The 24,440-nt window shown below is 47.6% G+C and overlaps 1 protein-coding gene across 7 annotated transcripts in view; it reads right to left on the reverse strand.

Annotated features, from left to right (window-relative positions):
- The window catches only part of MSH5 (mutS homolog 5), a 1,532,005-nt gene that overhangs the window by 805,161 nt on the left and 702,404 nt on the right, over window positions 1-24,440 (reverse strand). For all 7 annotated transcript variants that reach the window (XM_078646032.1, XM_078646030.1, XM_078646035.1 and 4 more), the window contains one exon: window positions 20,579-20,624. In XM_078646032.1, coding sequence (XP_078502158.1) covers window positions 20,579-20,624 — 46 coding nt within the window. The remainder of the gene's footprint in view (window positions 1-20,578; window positions 20,625-24,440) is intronic.

The following is a 24,440-nucleotide window of genomic DNA, read 5'->3' on the forward strand; positions in this document are numbered from 1 at the left end:
CTGACAAGCACTGATGAGTTTGTGATGCGCGGGAGGAAGGCCTGGAGAGACAGGAAAACTGCTCTCAGCTCTAAGAGGTTGATATGGAGCTGTCTTTCCTGGTCCGTCCACTTGCCGCTGATCTGGAACTCTTGAAGGACCACTACCTGGAGGCCTGGAGAGACAGGAAAACTGCTCTCAGCTCTAAGAGGTTGATATGGAGCTGTCTTTCCTGGTCCGTCCACTTGCCGCTGATCTGGAACTCTTGAAGGACCACTACCCATCCTTCTAGAGAGGCATCTGTAGTTATGACGTGTGGAGTTGCAGGTAGCAGGAATGAGAGCCCTTGAGAGAGTTTCTTGGGCGTCCTCCACCAGAGCAAGGCCTTGATAATTTGTTGAGTAATCACGATGTGATCCTCGAAAGAGGCCGTGCTCCGAGTCCACTGCCTGGTCAATGCCTCTTGCAGAGGTCGCATCCTGAGCCGACAGTGTGGAATAAGCAGGATACACGAGGACATCATCTCGAGCAGGAATTTGAAAGTACGGACCTGTAGTGTTTTCTTTGAAGCCACTGCAGTGGCCAGAGCAATCAGCTTGTGTTTTCTCTCTTGAGAGGGGAATGCTTTTGAACATTCCGTATTCAAGGTTGCCTCAAGAAAGGTAAGGACTTTGGAAAGCTGTAAGGTAGACTTCTCGTGATTGAGCGTCAAGCCCAGTTGCTGGAAAAGTTTGAGACAGGCGTTGGAAGACTCTGCTGCGCCTGTTATAGATGGTGCTTTCACCAGCCAGTCGTCCAGGTAGGGGAAGACTTGGGGGCAGATTTATTTTAACTGGCGCATCCCCAGGGATGCGCCAGTTAATGTGCGCCACAGTGCGCCACAGCTCCGCCACCCATGGTGCGCCGCATTTACAATGCGGCGCACCATGGTGCAAGGCAGGGAAGATGCGTGACGCATCTTTCGGCGTACGGGCGGCGCATTGCTGGAGTCATGTCGCAAGTGCGACATGACTCCTGCAATGCACAGGGGCCACCCCTACAATGCATGGTGCGTCACCCTTACGCCTGCTTCAAGCAGGCGTAAGGAATTGCCGTAGAAAGTGGCTGAGTGAAATCTCATAGATTTCACTCAGCCACTTTTAGGAGGCGTTCCTGCGCAGGAACGCCCCCCCCCCTGCGCAGGAACGCCTCCTTATGGCGCAGAGCTTTCCAACGTGACGCATCTCCAAGATGCGTCACGTTGTAAATAGGGCGCATTGTTTGCGCCGCCGTTGCGTCAAATTAAGTGACGCAATTGCAGCGCACAGAGGCGCAAGGGCCTCATAAATCTGCCCCAAAGTGTCCATGCTGTCGTAGGAAAGCTGCCACAGGGGAGAGGCACTTGGTGAAAATTCGAGGTGCCGATTTGAGGCCAAATGGGAGGACACAGAATTGGTAATGTTGACCCGCTACTGCGAATCTGAGGAATTTTCTGTGGCGTTTGTGAATTGGGATGTGATAATATGCGTCTTTTAGGTCTGAAGACGTCATAAATTCTCCTTCCTCTAGTGATCCTAAGATCTCTTGGATGGTCACCATCCGAAACGATTGACTCTTCAAGAAAGTATTGAGTGCCCTGAGATCTAGGATGGGCGTCCATTTTTTCCGTTTCTGTTGTATTAGAAAGAAGCGGGAATAAAATCCCCTCCCTTTGTGAGCTGATGGTACTCGCTCTATTGCTCCTTTCTTTAACATTGAAGAGATTTCTTGAAGGAGTAATCTTAAGTGCCTGTGTTGGATTTTGCGAGGAGGAGTTATCGGGGGAATTGAATTGATTTCCAATGAATGTCTGTATTGGATCAATTGGAGCACCCACCGATCTGTTGTTATTGATCTCCAATTGTGGAGGAAGTGTGTTAGTTTTCCTCCAATTTTAAAAGAACGAGATGGTGGAAGGACTGGCTGGCGGAAACGGTCATTGGCGTCCGCCAGTGGGTTTCCTTTGATTTTTTTCCCCTGTAGTTAGACCTCCCGTACGAGGTCTGACGTCCTTGTTGCTGTTGTCGCTGCTGGTATTGCGATCGGCCTTGGGTATATGAGTATGAGGATTTGCCCTGGTATGATCCTCTGTAAGAGGGCTGACCTTTACCCCTGTTCCCTCGAAAGGACTGTTTTTTGTACTGCAATGTGCCAAGCGCTCGTGCAGTGTCCGTATCTTTTTTGATTGTCTGTAAGGCCTCGTCTATTTTCTCCCCAAAGAGGTGTTGGCCGTCGTAGGGCATTTCGAGTACTTTAGTTTGTACTTCTAGACGAAAGGATGTTGCCTTGAGCCACCCTTGTCTTCGCAAGACCACGGCACCTGCTGGCTGTCTGAAGCCGGTCATCGCGACATCTACAGCACAATCAATAAGCTCTGATGCTGACGTTTGTCCCTCCTTAAGGAGTGATTGAACTTCCTCCTTCAGGTTATCAGGCAGTTCTGTCAGATATGGGGCAATGTCCTCCCACAATTGCCTATTGTAGCGTCCTAGCAGTGCAATGGCGTTAGCTACTTTGATGGTCATGGCTTACGTGGTTGAAAAGCGTTTGCCAATACCGTCTAGTTTCCTGCCTTCCTTGTCTGGTGGTGCTGACAATGGAGAGGACGGATTTCTAGAGTTCTTTTGAGCCGCCTGGGTAACCACGGAATCTGGCTTTGGATGTCCAGTAAGGCATGCTGGTGCTGTTGTTGGTGCCTTATATTTCTTGTCCAGTCTGGGTACCATTGCGGAGACCGAGGCTGGTGTCTGCATCAATTGCTTTCCTTGTTCCCATATGTGATCAATGATTGGAATTGATCTCATTGTTTTTCTGACTGGGTCTTTAAAATCATATAGGAAACAGTCTGTTTCATGGGATTCCATAGTCATATGGAATCTCGTGGCTGCTCGCTCCACTAAATTGTGGAATCCGCCAATGTCTGCCGGCGGCAAGTCCGAAGTAGTGGGTTCTGGTGTGGCTGGAGATGGAGCGATGCAGTCTTCATCATCCCTGTGGTCGGACAGGTCGTCCCGTACTTCCCCTTCTTCTGGTTCCTCGCCCTCCTCATCAGAAGACGGGATATGTTGAACTGTTTCTCTCTCCCGACGGATCACCAAAGGTGATGGTCTCGGTCTTGGGGATGAGGTCGGCCCAGATGACACTGGTGTTTTCTCCGTTGACGATTCAGGAAATCGCTTCTTGTAGTCTTGGATCAAGTACTGGAGGTCCGAGACTATAGATACTGGAAGGCACACCATAGGTGAGACCTGCATCTGTACCTGTGAATGTACAGTCTCCTCTGTAAACACCACATCATCGCCATCTTCATCTGTGCTTTGGCACTTGACTATGAGATCCGAGGGACTGGTGGCCTGACCGTACTGGTCATCGTCCGATTCGTCGTCTTGTAGGAGACAGGATGGGGGTAATTTTTTAACCCTGCTTGGAGACGTTAAATCCGGTGTAATGGGATTTTTTGTACTCTTTTTGGGTGGAACCAAGTCAGATTGTTTCAATTAGCGTCGACGGTGTCGTCGTCGATGGCTTCGTCGACGGTATCGTCGTCGACTGAATTCCGATTGCCGATGGTGAGCTCGTCGACGGTACCTTCGTCGACGGCCACGTCGATGATGGTGTGGTCGTCGACGGTGTCTTCGTCGTCGACGGTGTGCTCGTCGACGGTGTCTTCGTCGTCGACGATGTGCTCGTCATCGACGGTGTGCTCGTCGACGGTGTCTTTGTCGTCAATGGGGCGCTTGACGCCAGTGTCTTCGTCGACGACGATGTTTTTACCGTCGTCGATGTCTTCGTTGAGTTTTGAAGTAAATTTCCAATTTCTGTGAGGAAAATAGATAAAACTAGGAAACCTGAGGAGAACTCAGGTGGGGACTCCCTAGCACAACGTGCAGTAGAAAATCTGAGAGACTGAGGCTCCTGACAGGAAGGTTCTAGAGGGAGGTGGTAGCTGATTGGCTACCTTCTGGAATTTGGTCCTTTTTACAAAAGGACATGGATAGGCTCCTAAGGCAAGGCCCTTAGGCCTACTTTTCTCTATGTATGTCTATAGGACATTACTTTTCTATGTACCTGGGACTCCCATCTCGACGACGGGGAATGATTCAGGCATGTGAATCTATGAAAGACACCCATAATACTAGATAACTGGGCTACGCTAGGGACGACAATCGCTTAAAGGAATATAGCCAAGAACTGGGGCTCCGGGGTGTTACCTACACAGCAGCAATGGGAAAGTGACATGGATGCTGCTATGGTGGCTGAAAGAGCAGTTTACACACACAGAGGATGCCCTAAAAAATGGTCCAGAATATGGGGAAAGTGGAATGAATCCCGGGGGAATATCTGTGAACCTCCACAAACGACATCCACCCCTGATGATAGCCCTTGAACAGAGAAGGGGTCGAGTGGCCTATGCAGGACATATGTTTAGAAGATGCAGGTGCGGGAGAGTTACTGGGAGACCAATGTCACCTGATATAATGTGCTATTGCTGTGATGGGACAGATGTCGTATAAGCAATGCAATGTGATGTGTACTGATTAACTATAACTGGAGATGATTATTTATTATTGTTTACTGATGTATAAACGTGTATAACAACGAAATACCAATAAAACGTTCTTAAAAAAAAGAAAAGAAGTGCCTTGCCATGCTCGATACAACCTGCGGCCCAGAAAACAACGTGGTATCCCAGGTGAATATGGTAGGAGGTAGGGAGAGACTTGAGTGATAGGGTACAGACCCGGTCCATGAATGTCTGTTAGATGCGCTTCTGGGGTACTGAGCGAGATACTGGACTGAACGCGCTGAGAGTCTTGAACATTTGTTTGCTCTGTTCAGAAAGAAAGACTGAATTTCTTGTTTGAAGAGGCCCAGGTTGTGTTATCTTCAGGGGTTGTGTGGGAACCTAACTCCAACGTGAGAAGCTTGCTTTGATATTATTTGTGATGAACGATAGGAGCCTGCCTGTGAGGCTCTAAACGGACACAGGAAAGAAGCACCCTCTGGCAGGTTGGACTGCATCGTCCGAGTTTATTTTTTGGACTTTTAGTTAGCATGTATCCCTTTGCTTGTTTCGTTCCTGAAGAGGAACGTCCTTTTGTACCGCGTTATTTCCATGCATACATGCCTGTCTTTTCTAGTTGGACCCAACAAGTTAAAATTGCATTTATAGTTATTACAGGAATATTACTAATCACATTGAAGGGAGTATTTATCTATTTAGAATTTTGCCACCCTAAGCATACTATTTTAGGAACAACTGCTCCACCTCCGGAACATGCGTTTCATACTTTAGCCCCACATAAGGAAAGGCATTGTCAGATTTATGTGAAAAATTTATTTGTTGAAATGCTTCACCAAACACACAGTGCCACCAATACTACAAATTGTTGGGTTTGTGGTCTTTTACCATCTGTTATGCACAAGCACGACTTATTCATATCCCTACCCTTGTCTCATCTGGGGAGTTGTGAGGCTTGGTTTAAATTACTTTCAATGATGTATATGCATTACACTGTGGACACTCAAAGGTTTTCGGAAAAGGATTATGAAATGATTTTACCATATATTGAGGTTCATCAGGGATTCGACCCCGAGGGGAATAATGGAGAGGGAATGCATGTATGAATATGTATACAACGCATGAAAATTCCACTTGGTTGAAAAATGAGATTTTGGATTTTGTTGAGTTTAATTTCACTCAGTATTTTCGACATTTTCAAGGCCGAAATATTACTGAAGATAGGGCTAGTCCAGTGCCTATACTAAATAGTACCTCTGCGTTCTGTGTTCAGGGAGTAGGGTACATATCAGTAGGAGAAAGCCGATGTAATTACACTTATCAGTTGCGTACTTTTAGCAACCCTCCATTGTTAACCCCTCCTAATGTACATTTTGTTTGTGGAGAAAATGCCTATACTTGGCTTCCACGAGGTTGGGCTGGAAGTTGCTACCTGTCTTTCCTGTACCCACCAGTATATATTGCCCCTTCTAATTATCACAAGGACCACCGCTTAGACAAATGAAGTGTGCTTATAAGGAGCAATAAAAGAGAGATAGATACTACCGATATAGATCAGACAGATACCCCACTGCAGCATTTTACCGACATTGTAAAAGGAGTGTTTCCCATTTGGGGGCCTATAATACCCAGCAAAGAAGTACGGCGTTTGTCCAGAGTAGTTGACTCTAATGCAGGAATATTGACTAATCTAACCGTAGAGCTGCAAGCGACCAGGTTCTTTCGCTTCAGAATTGTATGGTTTTAGAGGTTATCTTGGCAGATCAAGGAGGAGCATGCCGTGTGATCGGCAGTTCTTGCTGTGTTTATATCCCTGACTCCGCCCCCTCCGTTCATTTGGCTATCCAGAAGCTACATCGTTTGGCTTCCGAAATACATGTAGAGACAGGTACATGGTCCCTCTCTGGTTGGTTCTGGGGTCTGTTGTCTTCTTGGGGATGGAAAATTCTGATAGTGCTGGCATGTATAGCCGGTATCATATTCACGTGTTGCCTTTGTGTACAATGTGGACCTGTATGTTGCTCTTATTGCGCAACTAAACTCACCTCCTCCGTGGCCAGTCCATCCCCAGCAGCAGTAAAGGCTCCGTTAGTTCAGCAGGAGCTCAAAGATTTAATGATGATTGATGAAGGAATATCTGAAGATTGAGCTGTTTTAGTTAGCTACATCATGCTAAAAGGGCCGTTCTGAGGGATAAAAAATAGATTTCCCATGCATAAGAAGTATCTGACCCATAATATGTTAGCATGATGCATCTATACGTACCCTCTTTTGCTTAAAAAAAATATATATTTATATGTGCTTGCAAGGGGGAAAACGTTTATTCGTTCCTTGCATATCTGTTTCTAACAGAGTAGGCCGAGAACCATACAGAGGCAATTTTCGAATCTATGCTCGAACACTGGCTATGATCACGTGTTAGTCTCTGGCAGTTGTCAAGCCCCAGTTCATCTGAATTACTGGGAGCAGCTGAACGTAGGCTGTCTGCTCGACTGTCTTGAGACTCAAGGTGGCATCTGGCTTTGGGTGCGATAAGCGCATTCCTGGAGGCGCCGTACCTACACTCCCGGGCATCAAGACGAAAGGGAGTCACCCCTCCTGACCTTCCCAGTAATAAATAGTTAGGCTTTGAACTAATCATGTGTGCCATATATGGTCCTTCCCTGGAGCTCGAGGGCCAACTGGTGTTTTTCATTTTACAGTGATTATATGTGTTGAACTGAAATGTATATAACCTCATGTTTGAATGCAAGCCAACAGTCTTCTCCGCACACCTGATGGGTGAGGACTCCTAACTTTACTACTACTAAACAGAGAAAAATCGTAATTTTAACACTTTCGGTATTCACAGAAGGCATTTAGGAGTCCTAAAGTTAGGTGTCCTAACTTTACTACTACTAAATTGAGAAAATCCTAGTTTTAAGACTTTTGGTATTCACAGAAGGCATTTGGGAGTCCTAAAGTTAGGAGTCCTCACTTTACTACTACTAAACTGAGAGAAATCCTAATTTTAAGACTTTCGGTATTCACAGAAGGCATTTAGGAGTCCTAAAGTTAGGAGTCCTAACTTTACTACTCCGAAACTGAGTAAAATCCTAATTTTAAGACTTTAGGTATTCACAGAAGGCATTTAGGAGTCCTAAAGTTAGGACTCCTAACTTCTGAAATGAGTAAGTACCTTCTGTGAATACCAAAAGGATAGTAAGTTTAGGATTTTGTCTTAAGTTAGTTCTGTGAATCGGGCGCATTGGCACTGCAACACCTTCCATGTTAGAGTGCTTGCCACTTGGTAAGCAAAGAAATGTTGAGGAGCAATTCAGGAACTTTTATTTTACAATGTATGAGTATGAGAAATAGCCCTTCACCAACCATGGCATTTGAAGTCAGTGAAGCCTCACTGTGTCTGCACAAGTTATAGATCTCTTCAGTAAAGGGAAATTCTCTCCGGAGTTTCAGAAGTGCTAACTCATTTTTGATCGCTTCAATAACTCTGAGGGCATATGCGCCCAGGTCAACAAATATGTTGCAGAACCTGTTGCAGAGAATCACAATCTTTAGGTGCACCAGTATTGTCATGGAACTCTGGCCATGTCAGTGGCCAGAGTTAGCAAATTGTATACTTGCTATTTTGGCATTGCCTGTCTCAAGTGTCAATGTTGAGAGGGCCTTTTCACAGATAAAAGTTTATATGGGAAGGAAAGAGCGAGCGTGCATGACCAAAGACTCACTGAAGAAGTAAGAAGTATTGTGTGGTGTACTACAATAAGTTTCATTTGTGAAATTGTAAATGGACCTCATTTACACTGTACGTACACAGTCTATATACCATGCCTTGTCAGTGCAGAAAGAAAGCAATAATAAAAGCAAAAAGTTCCATAAACACCAGAAAAACACTGCTTCTGTTGTTTTTAATGGCGCAAAAAGGTGTAACCACTGATAACCACTGTTTTTAAGGTATTGAAACCACTTGAAAACACTGAAAAAACCCCACCAGAATTCACCAAAAATAGAATCTGAAAACAGGAAAGCCTAATTATAATCCTCGCAGATAATGCTAACTTTGGTTTGGCTTTATCAAAACATGTCGTGTTTGGTGTCAAACACTTTGGAATACTTCCACCCTTCTAGAGGGAGAAAACATGTACACACTGGTAAACCCGGTAGAAGTTAATCAGAGCCCCAGCATCACAAAATGGATGCTGCTGCCACAGACACAAGTCTGACCTCCTGCTGCTGGACGAAACTCCGGCAGGGGAGGCCTGGACAATAGGTTTCCTGTCCAGGGAGGTGCCAGCACCTCCCCAGACAGGCTTTAGTGTATTGGGGCAGGGTGGGTTGCATTCCGTTAATACTTTTCAGACCCTGCCTGGGGCACATAAGGTGCTCCATGCATTTCAAAGTTCAAGACGGTTGCTGGGGCACTCAGCCCTAGCTCTGGCGCGAAACTGGACAAAGGGGAAGGGGTCCCTAGGTCCTCCCATAGGTGGGACCCTAGAGTTAGTCCAACCCCTAAACTTAGTTTAAGTATAGGAACCCAGTCCATGGGACTTTAGATTACCCTGGACGAAACTCTGAAAGATAAATCTTGGACCTTCAACATTCCATATCGACTGAAAGACGGAAGAAATCTCCCTTGAGGTCAAGGAGTGACCTGCCTGTTCAAACAGGCACCAAAGAAGCATCTTGCTGGTCTGCATTTTCAAGGCTCCCGCCGGATCCCAAAGAATCTATGATACAGGACATGGACTTTCAGACATCTCCACGGCTGACACGAGTCCCCAGCAGAGCTGAGACCTGTAGCTGTCACGAGAGACGTTGGACCGGAACTCCTGGACATCCTGCAAGTTTGCAGCTGCACCTACTTCCCGAAGTTGTGCATTGGGGTAATTGAAGCCCCTGCCCAGAGCACCTTTTGCACTGAAGCTCAGAGGCCGACACTACACAAGTGGTCCGTGGGCCAGCTCTTTGCAGTTCCGCTTGAGGCTCCTTGCCGATCTGTAGTCTGTTGACTAGTGGACAATCCTTTGTTTCATGAGATTTCCTGGTTGCTCCAGACGTGCTCTGACTCCCCTCCAAAGGGTAAGTCTCTCAGACCTTGCTGGTCTGCACCAAAGCCAATCTTGTCATCTTGCATGGGTTGCTGTTGCTAAGGCTTGTTGGGTCCTAGCCCGATTCCGACGCTGCAGCACCACTCGACATCCTTTGTGGGATAGCTTGAATCCAGCTCTTGGTCACTGTCGAGGCCTCTTGGTCCTCGTGGTTGAAGAATCAAGCTTTACCTCCTTCACCTTAAAGCACCCGACATCGGCTGGCAACTTCCTGTCGCCATCCTGGTCACTGGCTAGTGCCCCAGACTCTGTCCCCTCTGTTTTCAGGTTCTTCACATCTCCAATCCACCCTTGGACCCACTCGGACACTTTTCCTCTGGTCGCCTGCAGCACTTCTTCGCAGCTCTCCATTGGAATCGACGACGAAACCAGACACAAAAGGACACCTATGCACCCAGCTTCCCTGGGTGAGGTAACACGAGTACTCCGATGCTCACGTGAGTCTTGACTCACGAAGTGTCCTAGTCTAAAAGGGTTTTATCGTAGTTCACCGCTAAGTGTCCTTAATCTTTAAAATTGTAACTTGTTCGTTCTCCATTGAAAGTCAATGGTGATTTGCGGCTGTGTTTAGACACTGCACGCGTCCCCCGTGGGTCTCCTGCGTCCCTACCTTGGGTGGTTCCTGGTTGCCCCAGCGGTTCTACAGGCCCTAGGCATTCTTATACCACTATTTTAGTATATGGTTTGTGAGGCCCCTAGGGCAAAACATATACTGTGCTGTTTACTGTGTGCTATTTAAAGTGTGTGTATTGTACTTTTGCCTCTAGCCTCATAAAGAGACTAGAGTTGTTGTGTTTAGAATAAATACATATATATTTGATATATACCTTGTGTGGTGCACTTTCATTTGATCATTCAAGAGATTATAGACTGGTAAAACAAGCTTCTTTACATTCCTTTGAAGACTTAGCCTGGAGGCTGCTCTCCACAGCTACCACTAGGATAGCTTTCTATAAGGTTGACTTTAAACCTACCATCAATAAGGGTCGTTTGGACTGGTGCAAGGTGCCAACTAGAATAGTGCACATCATATGCCAGGCCAACTTCTCACAGTTCCTTGTGGGTCAAGCGATTCTACAGGCTCTAGGCCTTGTGTCTAGTCAAATCGTGGTTCCTATACCACTTTCCTAATATATGGATTGGTACGCCCCTAGGGCTTAATGTATATTGTGCTAATTTACTGTGTGATATTAAGTGTAAAGTATGTGCTTTTACCTCTAGCCTCATAAAGAGACTAGTAGGGTGTGTTTAGAATAAATACATATATTTTATATATATACCTGGTGTGGTTCTCCTTTCATTTGGTCATTCAAGAGATTATAGTCTGGTAAAACAAACTGCTTTACATTCCTTCAAGACTTAGCCTGAAGGCTGCTCTCCATAGCTACCACTAGGATAGCATTCAATAAAGGTTGTCTTTAACCTATCACCTCTAAGGGGCTGTTTGGACTGGTGCAAGGTGCCCACTATAATTAGTGGATAGCATATACCAGGCCAACTTCTCACAGTCCACTACAAACGAACGCCCTGCTGAGATATTTAGTATGTGAGTCCACCATAGCAACGCTCTTCGTATCCGAGATGTGATGTTGACAACATCATCGGATGGCCCTGAGACTTGTTGTCACTGTTTGTTGAGTTCCTCCTGTAAGGGTCTCATTTTGAGGCGACAGTTGGGAATTAGGAGAATACAGGAAGACAGCATCCCCAGAAGTGATTTGAACTGTCGAAATGAGTTGCCAGTTTGCAAATTCGCTGTTGTCTTTCGTTTGAGACAAATGCCGTCTGAGCTCTGCTCAGTACTTCAACTTTTTTCTTCAGAAATTCTTCAGAATATCTTCACTACTATGTATACTACAAAGAGGTCACTCTTCAGACACTGTGAATTTTGTGGGAACCTCCAGCTTCATTCTGAAGACCCACACAAAAAGTGTATCCACTGCCACCCCCCTGACCACCAGATGAGAGATTGTAAAATCTGCAGGATTTTTCATCAAAAGACTTTAGGAGACAGAGAGGGATGTCTTCTCCTATGGCTGCAGAAGCTCAAGACAAAGGATAATCCCTTATCAGATGTTGAGAGTGATTCCTCTCTCAGGACTGTCACCTCTAAGAAGAGGGCTAGTTAGGCAAAGATGGCATCTCCTAAGGCTAAGGTGCTAAAGAAGCATCACACATCTAAACTTGAAGACCAGCCTTCCTCCTCAAAAGGGGCTCCTGCACCTCCTAAGCGTCAGTATATGCCCTCTACGCCTCTGAGACCTGCTTCTAAGCCTCAAGCAGTCTAATTCTCTTCCTGAGATACTATTACCTAAAGAAATTGGTATCTCGTCGACAAGCTTGTCGTCGATTACTTCGTTGGCCTAGTCTTCCGTCACCACTACAACGACGACGACTTCCTCCTTCTCTTCTCCTCGACCTACAATGATTTGTTCGTCGGCATCCTCTCCGTCTACGCTTGTGTCAGAGACGGTGAAGCCTCACTCGTCTACTGCCAACCTCACTTCACCTCACGTCCTGACGCCGTCAGAAGCGGTCGCTCCCTGCAGCCACTGGCCCCTGCTACGATCACTTTGCTGACCACAGAGCGCCATTACCCAAGCTTGCTCCTCTCACCGCTGACTGCATTTTGGAAGCGGATTGCTGCCTACATACCGAAGCGCGCTGCTACATTTGGTATCGTACTGCTGCCTGCATTTTGGAGCGCGCTGCTCGTGCTAGTATTGCTCTCAATCAGTAGCGCCTACACTGCCTGATTACAATTTAAATTTAGTAGCCTCGCATAACGCTCGCTAGAACTGTGTAAATATAGCATTATTTAATTATTTTACTGTTTTTGTGCCTCTGCTCACGAAGCTTCCACTCTTGTTGGCCCCAACCGGTTCCGGTTTCGCTTCTTAGCCATTTGGTGTTATTCTTCCTCGGAGCCCGTCCCCTCCACCACGCACCCGCCTCCCAGCTGACCCTCCCCCCCACAGACTCAGTAAGCTCGCCCCGTCCCTGATTTCCCTGTGACCGTCCTGACGCCGTCAGAAGCGGTCGCTCCCCGCAGCCACTGGCCCCTGCTACGATCACTTTGCTGACCACAGAGCGCCATTACCCAAGCTTACTCCTCTCACAGCTGACTGCATTTTGGAAGCGGATTGCTGCCTACATACCGAAGCGCGCTGCTACATTTGGTATCGTACTGCTGCCTGCATTTTGGAGCGCGCTGCTCGTGCTAGTATTGCTCTCAATCAGTAGCGCCTACACTGCCTGATTACAATTTAAATTTAGTAGCCTCGCATAACGCTCGCTAGAACTGTGTAATTATAGCATTATTTAATTATTTTACTGTTTTTGTGCCTCTGCTCACGAAGCTTCCACTCTTGTTGGCCCCAACCGGTTCCGGTTTCGCTTCTTAGCCATTTGGTGTTATTCTTCCTCGGAGCCCGTCCCCTCCACCACGCACCCGCCTCCCAGCTGACCCTCCCCCGCCCCTCCCCCCTCCACTATCCATTTATGACAGATGCTCTTGCGCGCAGCGGACAAGCCCCATGCGCGCCGAAGGTGCGCCAAAGGTAAGCCCGTCTACGCCCGTCCGCGCCTGGACCGCGCCCAGCGCCCGTCCCCCTGCTCTACGCCGCTCCCAACCCCCCAGAGTAACTTATAATGCCGCTACTCTCCTCGCCCTCAATGCCGGACGCTCCCCACTTTGCTGTGAAGCTACCCCAGGACGTACCCACGGCCCATTCTCCTGCCTCTCCTGTAAGTTCAACTGCCCCAGGACCCTCACCAAACACACTTCCTCCACACACAGCTCCGAACCCAACGACTTGAAATGCATCCTACTGAACACCCGATCGGTCCACAGACATGCAACCGAACTCTGGGACCTAATCGACACTGCGTCACCTGACATCGCCTTCCTTACTGAAACATGGATGAATGCATCTTCTGCCCCCGACATCGCCATAGCCATACCGGACACTTACAAGATCATTCGAAAAGACCGCACCGATCAAACTGGAGGAGGCATCGCCATCGTCCATAGAAACACCATCAAAATTACAACCAGCTCTGACGTCAATCTTGCAACCGCCGAACACCTCCACTTTCAGATCCACACCGACCCCAGGACCACACTTAGAGGAACCCTCATTTACAGGCCCCCAGGCACCCGATCTCAATTCAGCGACGACATCACTGACTTCGTCAGCCCGCACGCCCTCGCCTCAGAGAACTACATTCTTCTAGGAGACCTCAACTACCACCTTGACAACATTCTCGACAACAACACCACCACCCTTCTGGACAACCTGTCCAATCTCGGACTAAAACAACTTGTTGACACCCCCACTCACATAGCCGGACACACGCTCGACCCTATCTTCACCTCCAGCAAGCACATCTCCTTCGATCACACTACAGCTCTCCACTGGACGGATCACAGCTGTGTTCACTTCAGCTACAAAACAACCCTGACCCACAACCGTCCACAACCCATTCCCCGAAGAAAATGGAACAAAATCACCACCGACCAACTCCTCACATCACTCAGCCAAAACACTCCCACCCTAGCAACGGACCCAGACCTAGCGGCCACCAACCTCAGGCAATGGATTACCCACAGTGCGGACGAACTAGCACCCCTGAAAAAACACCAGTCGAAATCATCCAGCAAAAAGGCTCCCTGGTTCAATGATGACCTTAAAAAATCCAAGAAGACATGCCGCACCCTGGAGAAGAATTGGAGAAAAGAACCAACCTCAGACAACATGGCCTCCCTCAAGACAGCCACCCGCAAACACCACCAACTGATTCGATCTGCCAAGAAATCAGCATTTAAGGACCGTCTCGACAACAATTCTCATAACAGCAAGGAACTCTTCAATATCGTCAAAGAACTCACCAACCCTCCCGCAGCATCCAACGACATCACCAACTCCCAAGACCTCTGCGATGCGCTATCCTCCTTCTTCTACAACAAAACTGCCGACATCCACAACAGCTTCAAGAATACTCCCAATGACCAACCCACCCCACCCCCTTCAGATCCCACCCCTCCAACTAACTACCTCAACTCCTGGAACCCAATCACCATTGAAGACACCATTCGCCTCATGAACTCAATCCACTCTGGCTCACCTTCTGACCCCTGTCCCCACTACATCTTCAACAAAGCTGACTCCATCATCGCTCCCCAACTCCGCGATGTCATCAACTGCTCCTTCAACTCCGCCACCTTTCCAGAAATATGGAAACACGCCGAACTCAGCGCCCTTCTGAAAAAACCAACAGCAGACCCCTCAGATCTGAAAAACTACCGACCCATTTCCCTCCTCCCTTTCCCGGCCAAAGTCATCGAGAAAGCCGTCAATAGCCAACTCGCAGCCTTCCTTGAATCCAACAACTCCCTGGACCCCTCACAGAACGGCTTTCGAGCCAAACACAGCACCGAAACCGCCCTCATTGCGGCGACCGACGACATCCGAGCACTCCTGGACAACGGAGAAACAGTGGCCCTCATCCTACTCGACCTCTCCGCCGCCTTCGACACTGTCTGTCACAACACCCTCATACAACGCCTCAACAACATCGGCATACAAGGAAAAGCCTTGGACTGGATCATCTCGTTCCTTGCCGGGAGAACCCAGAGAGTCCGACTCCCCCCTTTCTACTCAGAGCCCACCGAAGTCATCTGCGGCGTACCTCAAGGCTCCTCACTCAGTCCCACCCTCTTCAACGTCTACATGAGTCCCCTCGCCTCCATCGCACGTCAACACAACCTCAACATCATCTCCTACGCCGACGACACCCAGCTAATCCTTTCCCTCACCAAAGACCCCAACACCGCCAAAAACAACCTTCACGAAGGTATGAAAGAAGTAGCCGAATGGATGAAACAGAGCCGATTAAAACTCAACTCAGAGAAAACGGAGGTGCTCATCCTAGGATCCTCCCCCTCAGCTTGGGACGACTCCTGGTGGCCTTCCGCTTTGGGATCTGCGCCCACACCCACAGACCATGCACGTAACCTTGGCTTCATTCTAGACTCCTCCCTCTCAATGTCCAGACAAGTCAACGCCGTATCGTCCTCCTGCTTCAACGTCCTTCGCATTCTCAAAAAGATCTTCCGCTGGATCCCCCTCGAAACAAGAAAGACTGTCACCCATGCACTGGTCACGAGTCGACTGGACTATGGCAACACACTCTACGCCGGAATCACAACAAAATTGCAGAAAAAGCTCCAGCGCATCCAAAACGCATCAGCGAGACTCATATTAGACATCCCGCGCCGAGAGCACATCACCGGTCACTTAAAATACCTCCACTGGCTTCCCGTCAACAAAAGAATTACTTTCCGCCTTCTTACCCACGCACACAAGGCCCTTTATAATCTAGGACCCGAATGCCTCAACACCCGACTGTCCTTCTACTATCCCACCCGCCAACTAAGATCATCCAACCAAGCCCTCGCCGCAGTCCCGCGCATCCGAAAAACCACCATGGGTGGCAGATCCTTCTCCTTCCTGGCTGCCAAGACCTGGAACTCACTCCCCACCCACCTCCGCCTTACTCAGAATCACATCTCCTTCAGAAAAGAACTGAAAACATGGCTATTCGATAAACAATAAACCCCTCCCTCCAGTGCCTTGAGACCCTCTGGGTGAGTAGTGCGCTTTATAAATGCACGAACTTGAACTTGAACTTCGTCGTCGACGAAAAAGAAGAAGCACACCGTCTCTGGTCATTCGTCGACGGACACCTCTTCATCGATGAGACGGTCGATGGCTTCCAAGGATCAGCCTGCTTCATCGACGGAGGCCTCGTCGACAGCCGCCTCGTCGACGGTTGCCTCGTTGATGATTGGGTCGTCGACGGTTGCCTCGTCAGCGGTTGCCTCATCAACGGTTGCCTCGTAGAAGGCACAGAAGCCTTTACATACGGAACTTCAACGATGCTCCTCGTCGACAACTGCAGCGTCGTTAGTGGAATCTTTTGTCCCGCCTCCAGCTTTGATGTCTCTAGTCCCCTTGAAGTCTTCAGCAACACTTTTACTGCCCTCAGGAGTGACGGAGGCTTCCCTACTTCAACGTAGACAGTCTTCTTTGGATAGTCTATTGCCAGTTCAAGCTTCTCCAAATCTTCCTGCAGAGCTGTTTGAATATGGGGCTGATGAGGAGGATTCAGAAGAGGATGACAGGTTCCGTGCTGCTCGCAGCTCTTCTGAGCTTCTCATCAAGTGCCAGGATATTGATGATGACCAAGGGTATGATTATTATCCAGAGCTCAACCACCACTTGAGAATCCAACTGCACAGATGCCCATGTCTCGCATTTCTAATGTGCAACATATGCTTGATGACTACTACCGCTGATTCCCCCCCTCGGAGTCGGCCTCATCTGTTCCTCAGATGCCTATTCCTCCGCCTTCATCGATCATCAGGCCACCCCCTTCAGTTTCTCCAGTGGCATCGATGTCTCACAACCCGGAGGACACACATACCACTGACGAAGACAGAGAAGAAGGGGAGTTGGATGATAGATCCCTACTTACCGAGTGGGACAATTATCAGATCTAGACTCCATCGCCTACCACTCCAACTCCTGTCGACTCTCCACCAGCTGATATAGGTTGATTTCATGTTCTAATGGACAGAGCGGCTAAGAGGTTCCAACTTCCTATGGTCAGCAAGGATGAAGACTGTTTCTTGTATGATTTTAAAGACCAGCCACAGAAACAAGTCCGGGTTATACCGATCATCGACTTCATCTGGCAGGAGGGTTTGATGGTCATGAAGACCCCTGCCTCCATTCCTGCAGGCCGCCACGCCTGGATAAGAAGTACAAGGCCCTGGATAATTCACCAGCCTGTCTTATTAGTCAACCGAAGCCGGACTCGGTTATCTCTCAGGCGGCACAACGTCGTGCCAGGAATCTCTTGTCTCCATTGTCGGCTCCTCCTGATCGAGATGGCAGACGTCTTGATTCCATTGGGAAGAAGTTTTCCACCATGGCGGCAACTACTGTCCAGGCGGTTAATTCTCTAGCTATCCTAGGCCGCTAGGACAGGCACATGTGGTCGGACATTTCCCCCTTTATTGATATGTTGCCCAAGGCCTCGCTTTAAAGCTATTTCAGCTTTAAAGATATTTCTGGAGGGAGAATGGATCTCCGCCGAGAACATCGATTGTGCAGTGGACGTCTCCTCCATCAATAAGAGGATCACTTTCCGGCTCCTAACCCACGCACACAAAGCACTCTACGAAATCGGACCCGAATGCCTCAACACACGACTATCCTTCTACACCCCCTCCCGCCAGCTTCGATCCTCCAACCAAGCCCTTGCCACTGTACCTCGCATCAACAAAACCACCATGGGAGGTAGATCCTTCTCCTACCTAGCAGCTAAAACTTGGAACTCACTTCCCACTCACCTTCGCCTTACTCAGAACCACCTAGCATTCAGAAAGCAACTCAAAACGTGGATATTCGACAAGTAACTCCCCACCCTTCTTCAAGCGCCTTGAGACCCTCTGGGTATGTAGCGCGCTATACAAATCTTTTGACTTGACTTGACTTGACTCCACAGGCTTTCGCCAACTAGTGGGAGCGGCAGTCCTCCGACATCAGAGCTGGTTGGGGTTACTTCTTTTCGGCAGGAAATACAAACAAAGATTATTGCCATGCCTTACGATGGTGAATCACTTTTTGGCCAGCACATTGATTGCGCCCTCCAGGCAATAAAGAAAGATACCGACACTGCACGTGCTCTCGGCATTCTACAATTTAAGAAGCAGCCCTTTCGTGGTTCGAAGGGTCGTGGTTCCTCCTCTTCTTTTCGGGGAGGTTACAACAACCAATACCGGCAGTACCAACCCTATCAGGGTCAACAGCGTTACTCCTCCTCCCAGCAACAGCAGTTGTTTCGATAACCGCCGGCTGCCTCTTACAAGCAGTACAGAGGGACATCCTCCTACAGAGGCAGAAATTCCTCAAAAAAGCATTGACAACTGCCACCTGTCAATCACTCTACCCATCAATCCGACCAAGGTTGGAGGGCGGATCTCCCATTTCTTCTCTAATTGGTCTGCAATAACTACAGATTGAGGGGTTTTGGACATAGTGTCCAGAGGACACACTCTGGAATTTGTTAAATTCCCTCCAAATTCTCCTCCTTGAGGTCCTCCTCTGGCCCATCTGAAGGAACTTTTATGCCAAATCAATATCATGTTAAAGAAAGGAGCGATCAAACTGGTATCGAATCTACAAAGGGCTGCAGGCTTCTATTCAAGATTCTTCTTCATCAAGAAAAAATCGGGGGAGTGGCGCCCTGTTCTAGACCTTCGTTCCCTCAACAAATTCCTCAACAAACAAACCTTCCAGATGTTGTCTCTCCAAGAAGTGCTTCAATTACTGTCTCAGGAGGATTACATAACAACACTTGACCTTCAAGATGCCTATTTACATGTCCCTATCCTAACCAGACACAGAAAATTCCTGCGCTTCAGAGTGGCTGGCAGAGACTTCCAATTCAGGGTCCTTCCCTTTGGCCTTCGCTCTGCGCCCCAAGTGTTTACAAGGTCTTGGCGCCGGTGGCAGCACATTTTCGTCAAGCTGGTGTCCAAATATTTCCCTACCTCGACGACTGCCTTATAGAGGCGCAGTCGTTCGCAGTCGCAACCAGACACACTCTAATATGCCAGTCTCTGTTCCAGTCACTGGGTCTTTTCATTAATCTGGAGAAATCTCAGTTCACCCCCTCTCAAGGGAGGACGTTCTTGGGGGCCATCATAAACACACAGCAAACACGACCAAGACGAAGTGCAGTAGAAAATCTAAGAGCCTGAGCCTCTAAGGAGAAGGTTCCAGAGGGTGCTGTCACCTGATTGGCTGGAGTTTGGACCATATCTAATGATTTGGACAAGTTTTTTTCCTATTAACTTCTATGTTACAATACTTCCTATTGCGCTTTTAGCTATGCTATTGCTATATTGCTATTCTATGTACCGTGGGACTCCCACTTCGACAACTGCGAATGATTCAAGCATGTGAATCTATGAAAGATACCCCAATCCTGGAGAAGCTAGCACATGCTCTCGCAGGCTTGACTCTAAAAAACATAAACATATGACGGGCCAGCTGCACAGAGTTGGCCTGCCATACTCCAAATGATCTGGTAAGAGTCTTCCTGGATAGCCCTTGTTGCTAGGAGTAAAATCACAGTATGGCTCTTGTACTCTCTTCTTTAACTAACTTAAGGATCAACAACTGATACGAAGGCTGGGGCCAGTCTCAACTGTAGTCACAAGTAGAGGTATCCATGAAGAATGATGAAAGGCACTCCAAATCTCAAATCATAGCCAGTATACACGGGTGTCCTGTACCAGGATAAGAGGGGCCGATTCACAGAACTAACTTAAGACAAAATCCTAAACTTACTACTTTTGGTATTCACAGAAGGCATTTAGTAGTAGTAAAGTTAGGATGTTGTCTTAAGTTTGACTTAAGACAAACTTAAGACAGACTTAAGACAAACTTAAGACAGACGTAAGACAGACTTAAGTTAGGATTTTGTCTTAAGTCTGTCTTAAGTTTCTCTTAAGTCTGTCTTAAGTCTGTCCTAAGTTTGTCTTAAGACAAACTTAAGACAAAATCCTAACTTTACTACTACAAAATGCCTTCTGTGAATGCCAAAAGTAGTAAGTTTAGGATTTTGTCTTAAGTTAGTTCTGTGAATCGGCCCCAGAGAGAATTGTTGAGTGTTATATCCTGTTTTAGGTGTAATGCATTCCTCCCCTAGTTTCACTGTTCACTGCTGCTCAGCCATTCTGTGGGTTGTAAAGGCAAATTGGTGAGTACCTGGCCTGGAAGAGTGCACTGGGCAGCAGAATTGACCTGGTTACGTGACATATTTGATTACAACACTGAGGATGCTAATTCCTACCCCACATTGACCTAACACTCACCTCATCAACTTCTCTCCCCACTTGGATCTGCAGCGGTTCATAATACCTAAGAAGAAAACACATGTGCATCTTTTATGTGTCATCATTTGGAGTTTCAAACCAAGTCATTATTGAAACAGAAAGGATGGACCAGCTGGAAAGAAACATACCCCTTTGCTGATACTACAGTATATTATGGCCAAGTGTACATAGATTGAGACATGTCATAAAATCTGGAAACACTAGTAGGATACTCTGAATACTTCTCAATCAGTGAACATCAAGGACAACAAGCCTCCTATTCTACCTATTGCCTCTTTCAATTTTATGGCAAGGCACAGAGGCAAATATTATTCCATCCTAACCCTGGGCGTAGTACCACACTACGCTGCTAACGGAGCATACGAAGTTTGTACTAAATCGCACTCCGCAAATTGCACGTACCACAATACAAAAACTGTGCTTAATCATGTAGCGTTCCAGCTAAATCAACAACATCCTCAGATGCTTTGATAAAGCAATTTTACATGCTAAAAAGCATTTAACCAATTCACAAAAGAGAACTTTTTGACTGAAAATATTAGGCAATGAGAGAGGTGATGATTTCGGGGTCTCCCCTAACCTAGGGGGAGGACCAAGCAGATGCCTTGAACACAAAGAGCATAAACAAAAAGCACATCTTGTTGAGCTTCGGTGGTGGTCCCATCCTCTTATGACCACCCCAAGCACAGTTATTGGCACAAAAACAATCCCAACCAAAGGCCCTGCAAAGAATTATGGGACAAGATTAGCAGTGGGCAGTGGATAATATAGTATCCAATATCAAAATAATTCTACAAATAGCTGCAGTTCAACTAGTCGTTACTAGATGTCCCTCACGAGTCAAATGCAAAAGCTTTGAAATTATTCTTACATCAAGCTGCAGTTCCATTAGTCGTTATTAGATGTCCCTCACGAGTCAAATGGAAAACATAGAAACCCTTTCATGAAGCTTTTGCATTTGACTTGTGAGGGACATCTAGTAACGACTAGTGGAACTGCAGCTTGATGTAAGAATAATTTCAATGCTTTTGCATTTGACTCGTGAGGAACATCTAGTAACGACTAGCTGAACTGCAGCTCTTTGTAGAAATATTTTGATATTGGATACTATAATATTTTCTTCCTAGGTTAGGGAGGATCCCAAAATCATCACCTCTCTCACTGCTTGCTAATTTATCAGTTTCACTTTTGTGAAAGTACTATATGCTCTTTAGCATATAAAGATAGAGATACTTATGTTATCATAACTGGCACTGTGCAAGATGCCATTTGCAATTATTGCACAGTGCAGACAAGTACACAGTGCCATCAGCTACGCACTACGCAGTTTGTGTACTACGCATAGTTCAAAGTATACTACACGCAGCTACGTGTAGTGCTACTACGCAAACTACGCCCAGGGTTATTCCATCCTACCTTATTGCTAATCACTTACAGCAGCAACAAGGATAGAACTCAAGTAGTGAACATCTCAACATTCTACATTAGGCATAAAACCTCAGAACCCACAACCATTTTCCTTCTTTTGCTGGTGCTCAAGCACAGGTAAGTACTATATCTGATGGGTCTGTGCGTTTATGAACGTCTAAAGTTGCATTTGGTTTAGATTGAAGTATGTAGGTAAATGGTACTTTTATAGCACGAGCCAAGCCAAAAGGCAGTGCAGCACATTACATGGTCAAGGACAATGCATAAAGTCAATGAGTAGATAGGAAGCTGGATTGTGAATGGGTAATGCATTGTCTTGCAAGATTGGCGGAATTTCGTCATACTATAATCTGGCCTGGACTGCACTATGTAGCAGGGTGGTGGATAAGGACTGTGCTGGGGCCTAGACAGATCTGAGACCATCACTAACTGCCCTGAACAATGATAGCCTGCTAGGAAGGCCAAAACACCCAAGATCACCTGTAAGAGACTGCACTGAGAGGGTTGAGTCTCGCAAGACCCAGGAATACTGCTGCCCCACTGTGGCGCAGCTGCAGGGTGGGGTTGTGCTTCGCTGGATCAGCAGCCTGGGCAAGGCCTGCAGCGACTGCGGCACAGGGTGTTAGACGCCCCAGTACAAACATAGGAATGCGGCGGGAGAGTGAGTTAGGAGGCTGACAGGTCTGCACTGGCCTCGTACACGGCGGTGAGTGCATGAAGAAGGTCCTGTGCTCCTCAATGGGAACTCCATGACAAATGGTGAGTGATTTACCCAGTGGAGAGTGGCATCTGCTCAACCAGACTAGGGAAGATAGACTGGTCAGTAACAAGGCTCCACTCCAGGAGATAACGGTTTACAAGCAATATTGATCCACGCATCCGGGGCTAACTAAACCGTCTCCCTCTATCTAAAGGTCTTACTCATGCCCCCCACACATGCTCGCATCTGCGTGGGGAGAAGGTGGGACCTGTGTCCTTCTGGGTGTCCTAGATGGCCTAGGGAATGCATTACTGCGGTCACATACTCGCAAACTGTATCCGCTCCTCCTGATGCCTGAGGCAGCAGTGTTCCTGGGCTGTTATGGTGGAGTGACACTTAGACATATCGCCTCAGGCAACAACATGATGGGGGAAAGTGAAAGGCAAAGAAACCAAACTGCGGTTCGAAGCCAGGAGGGACTCTGCATTTTCAGACCCATGGGTGACCCCGCCGCAGCGTCCCCCCAGTAGAGAGACCTGAGCAGGATGAGGACATGAAAACGCTCCTCTGCGCCACTAAGGGCATCCTAGACTCAAGGAAGTATAAAATGGATAACCTGGGAGGCAGAATGGACTCCATTTCTCGCACATTGGAGAAACATGACAGCAGGATGCAGGAGGAAGAGCAGAAAATCTCCAATGTAGAGGGCAATCTAGCTGCAAAAAGCGAATCTCTCCTAAGTACTTAAGCTCACAGCTGCCGAAAACAAAAACCTATAAGGATGCTCAAGGTGCAATAACATCCGCATTTTAGGAATTCCAGAATCCGCAAATACTGGCAGATTGGAGGATTATGTGAAAAAGATGATGGTAGCACTCTTCGGTGCGGAGTCCTTTTTGTGGATGCTTTTAGTGAAAACAGTACAATGATCACTTGTGAACAGTCCCCCACAAGGTGCACCAGTCAGGCCCATAATTACTGGCTACTAAACTTTAGAGATCAGTATGCAACCCTACACCTGGCTTGAGAAAAAGGAAACCTGCAACTTGACGATAACAACTTGTCACTCTTTCCAGACTTCACCACTGCAGTGCAGGATGCTCTCCGTAAGTTCCTCCCATTCAAGCAGAGACTGCAGCAGGTGAACATCTCACCCAAAGTAATCTCCCTTGGAGAAAAGGAGTCACTCTCCTGCAGCTGCAGGCACTGCATCAAAGCTGACCATTCTGTTGCTCCTGTCGTCCTACGGACTTCCCGAGACTCAGCAACACAGGTGGTGGATCTGTGGCTCCCCAGAGGCCTGACCCGTCTTCCCTGCAATTTGGAGGACAGTATCCCTCGTCATAGCTGCTGGGTCCAAACCCGGTGCACCGCGTCGACTTTACGTAGCAATTTCTTGTTGGCTCTGCACTCCAAAGATCTTTGGGCTACAAGAAGCTTCAGCCTCCAGCATCTCATCCCTCTAAGAACAGAGTACTCCCTGCATCCGTTGCATCGCGGGCTCCATCTCTGGTGAGCTGCTCCGGTTTGACACCGACCAACTGGACACCGACAGGCGTCGTGGGACAGCTAGGGTAAAGCTCCTGTTCTTCCACAGCGTCGCCGGGTCTCCACAGCTGGAGCAACAAAGTGCTCATGAACTCTTCTGACCTTTCTGCCAAGGGTGGGCATTGTGCGTCCGTGCCTCCTGGTCACATCTGAGTGACAAAGACT

The sequence above is a fragment of the Lissotriton helveticus genome, chromosome 5_1 (genome assembly GCF_964261635.1).
Source record: "Lissotriton helveticus chromosome 5_1, aLisHel1.1, whole genome shotgun sequence".
NCBI lineage: Eukaryota > Metazoa > Chordata > Amphibia > Caudata > Salamandridae > Lissotriton > Lissotriton helveticus.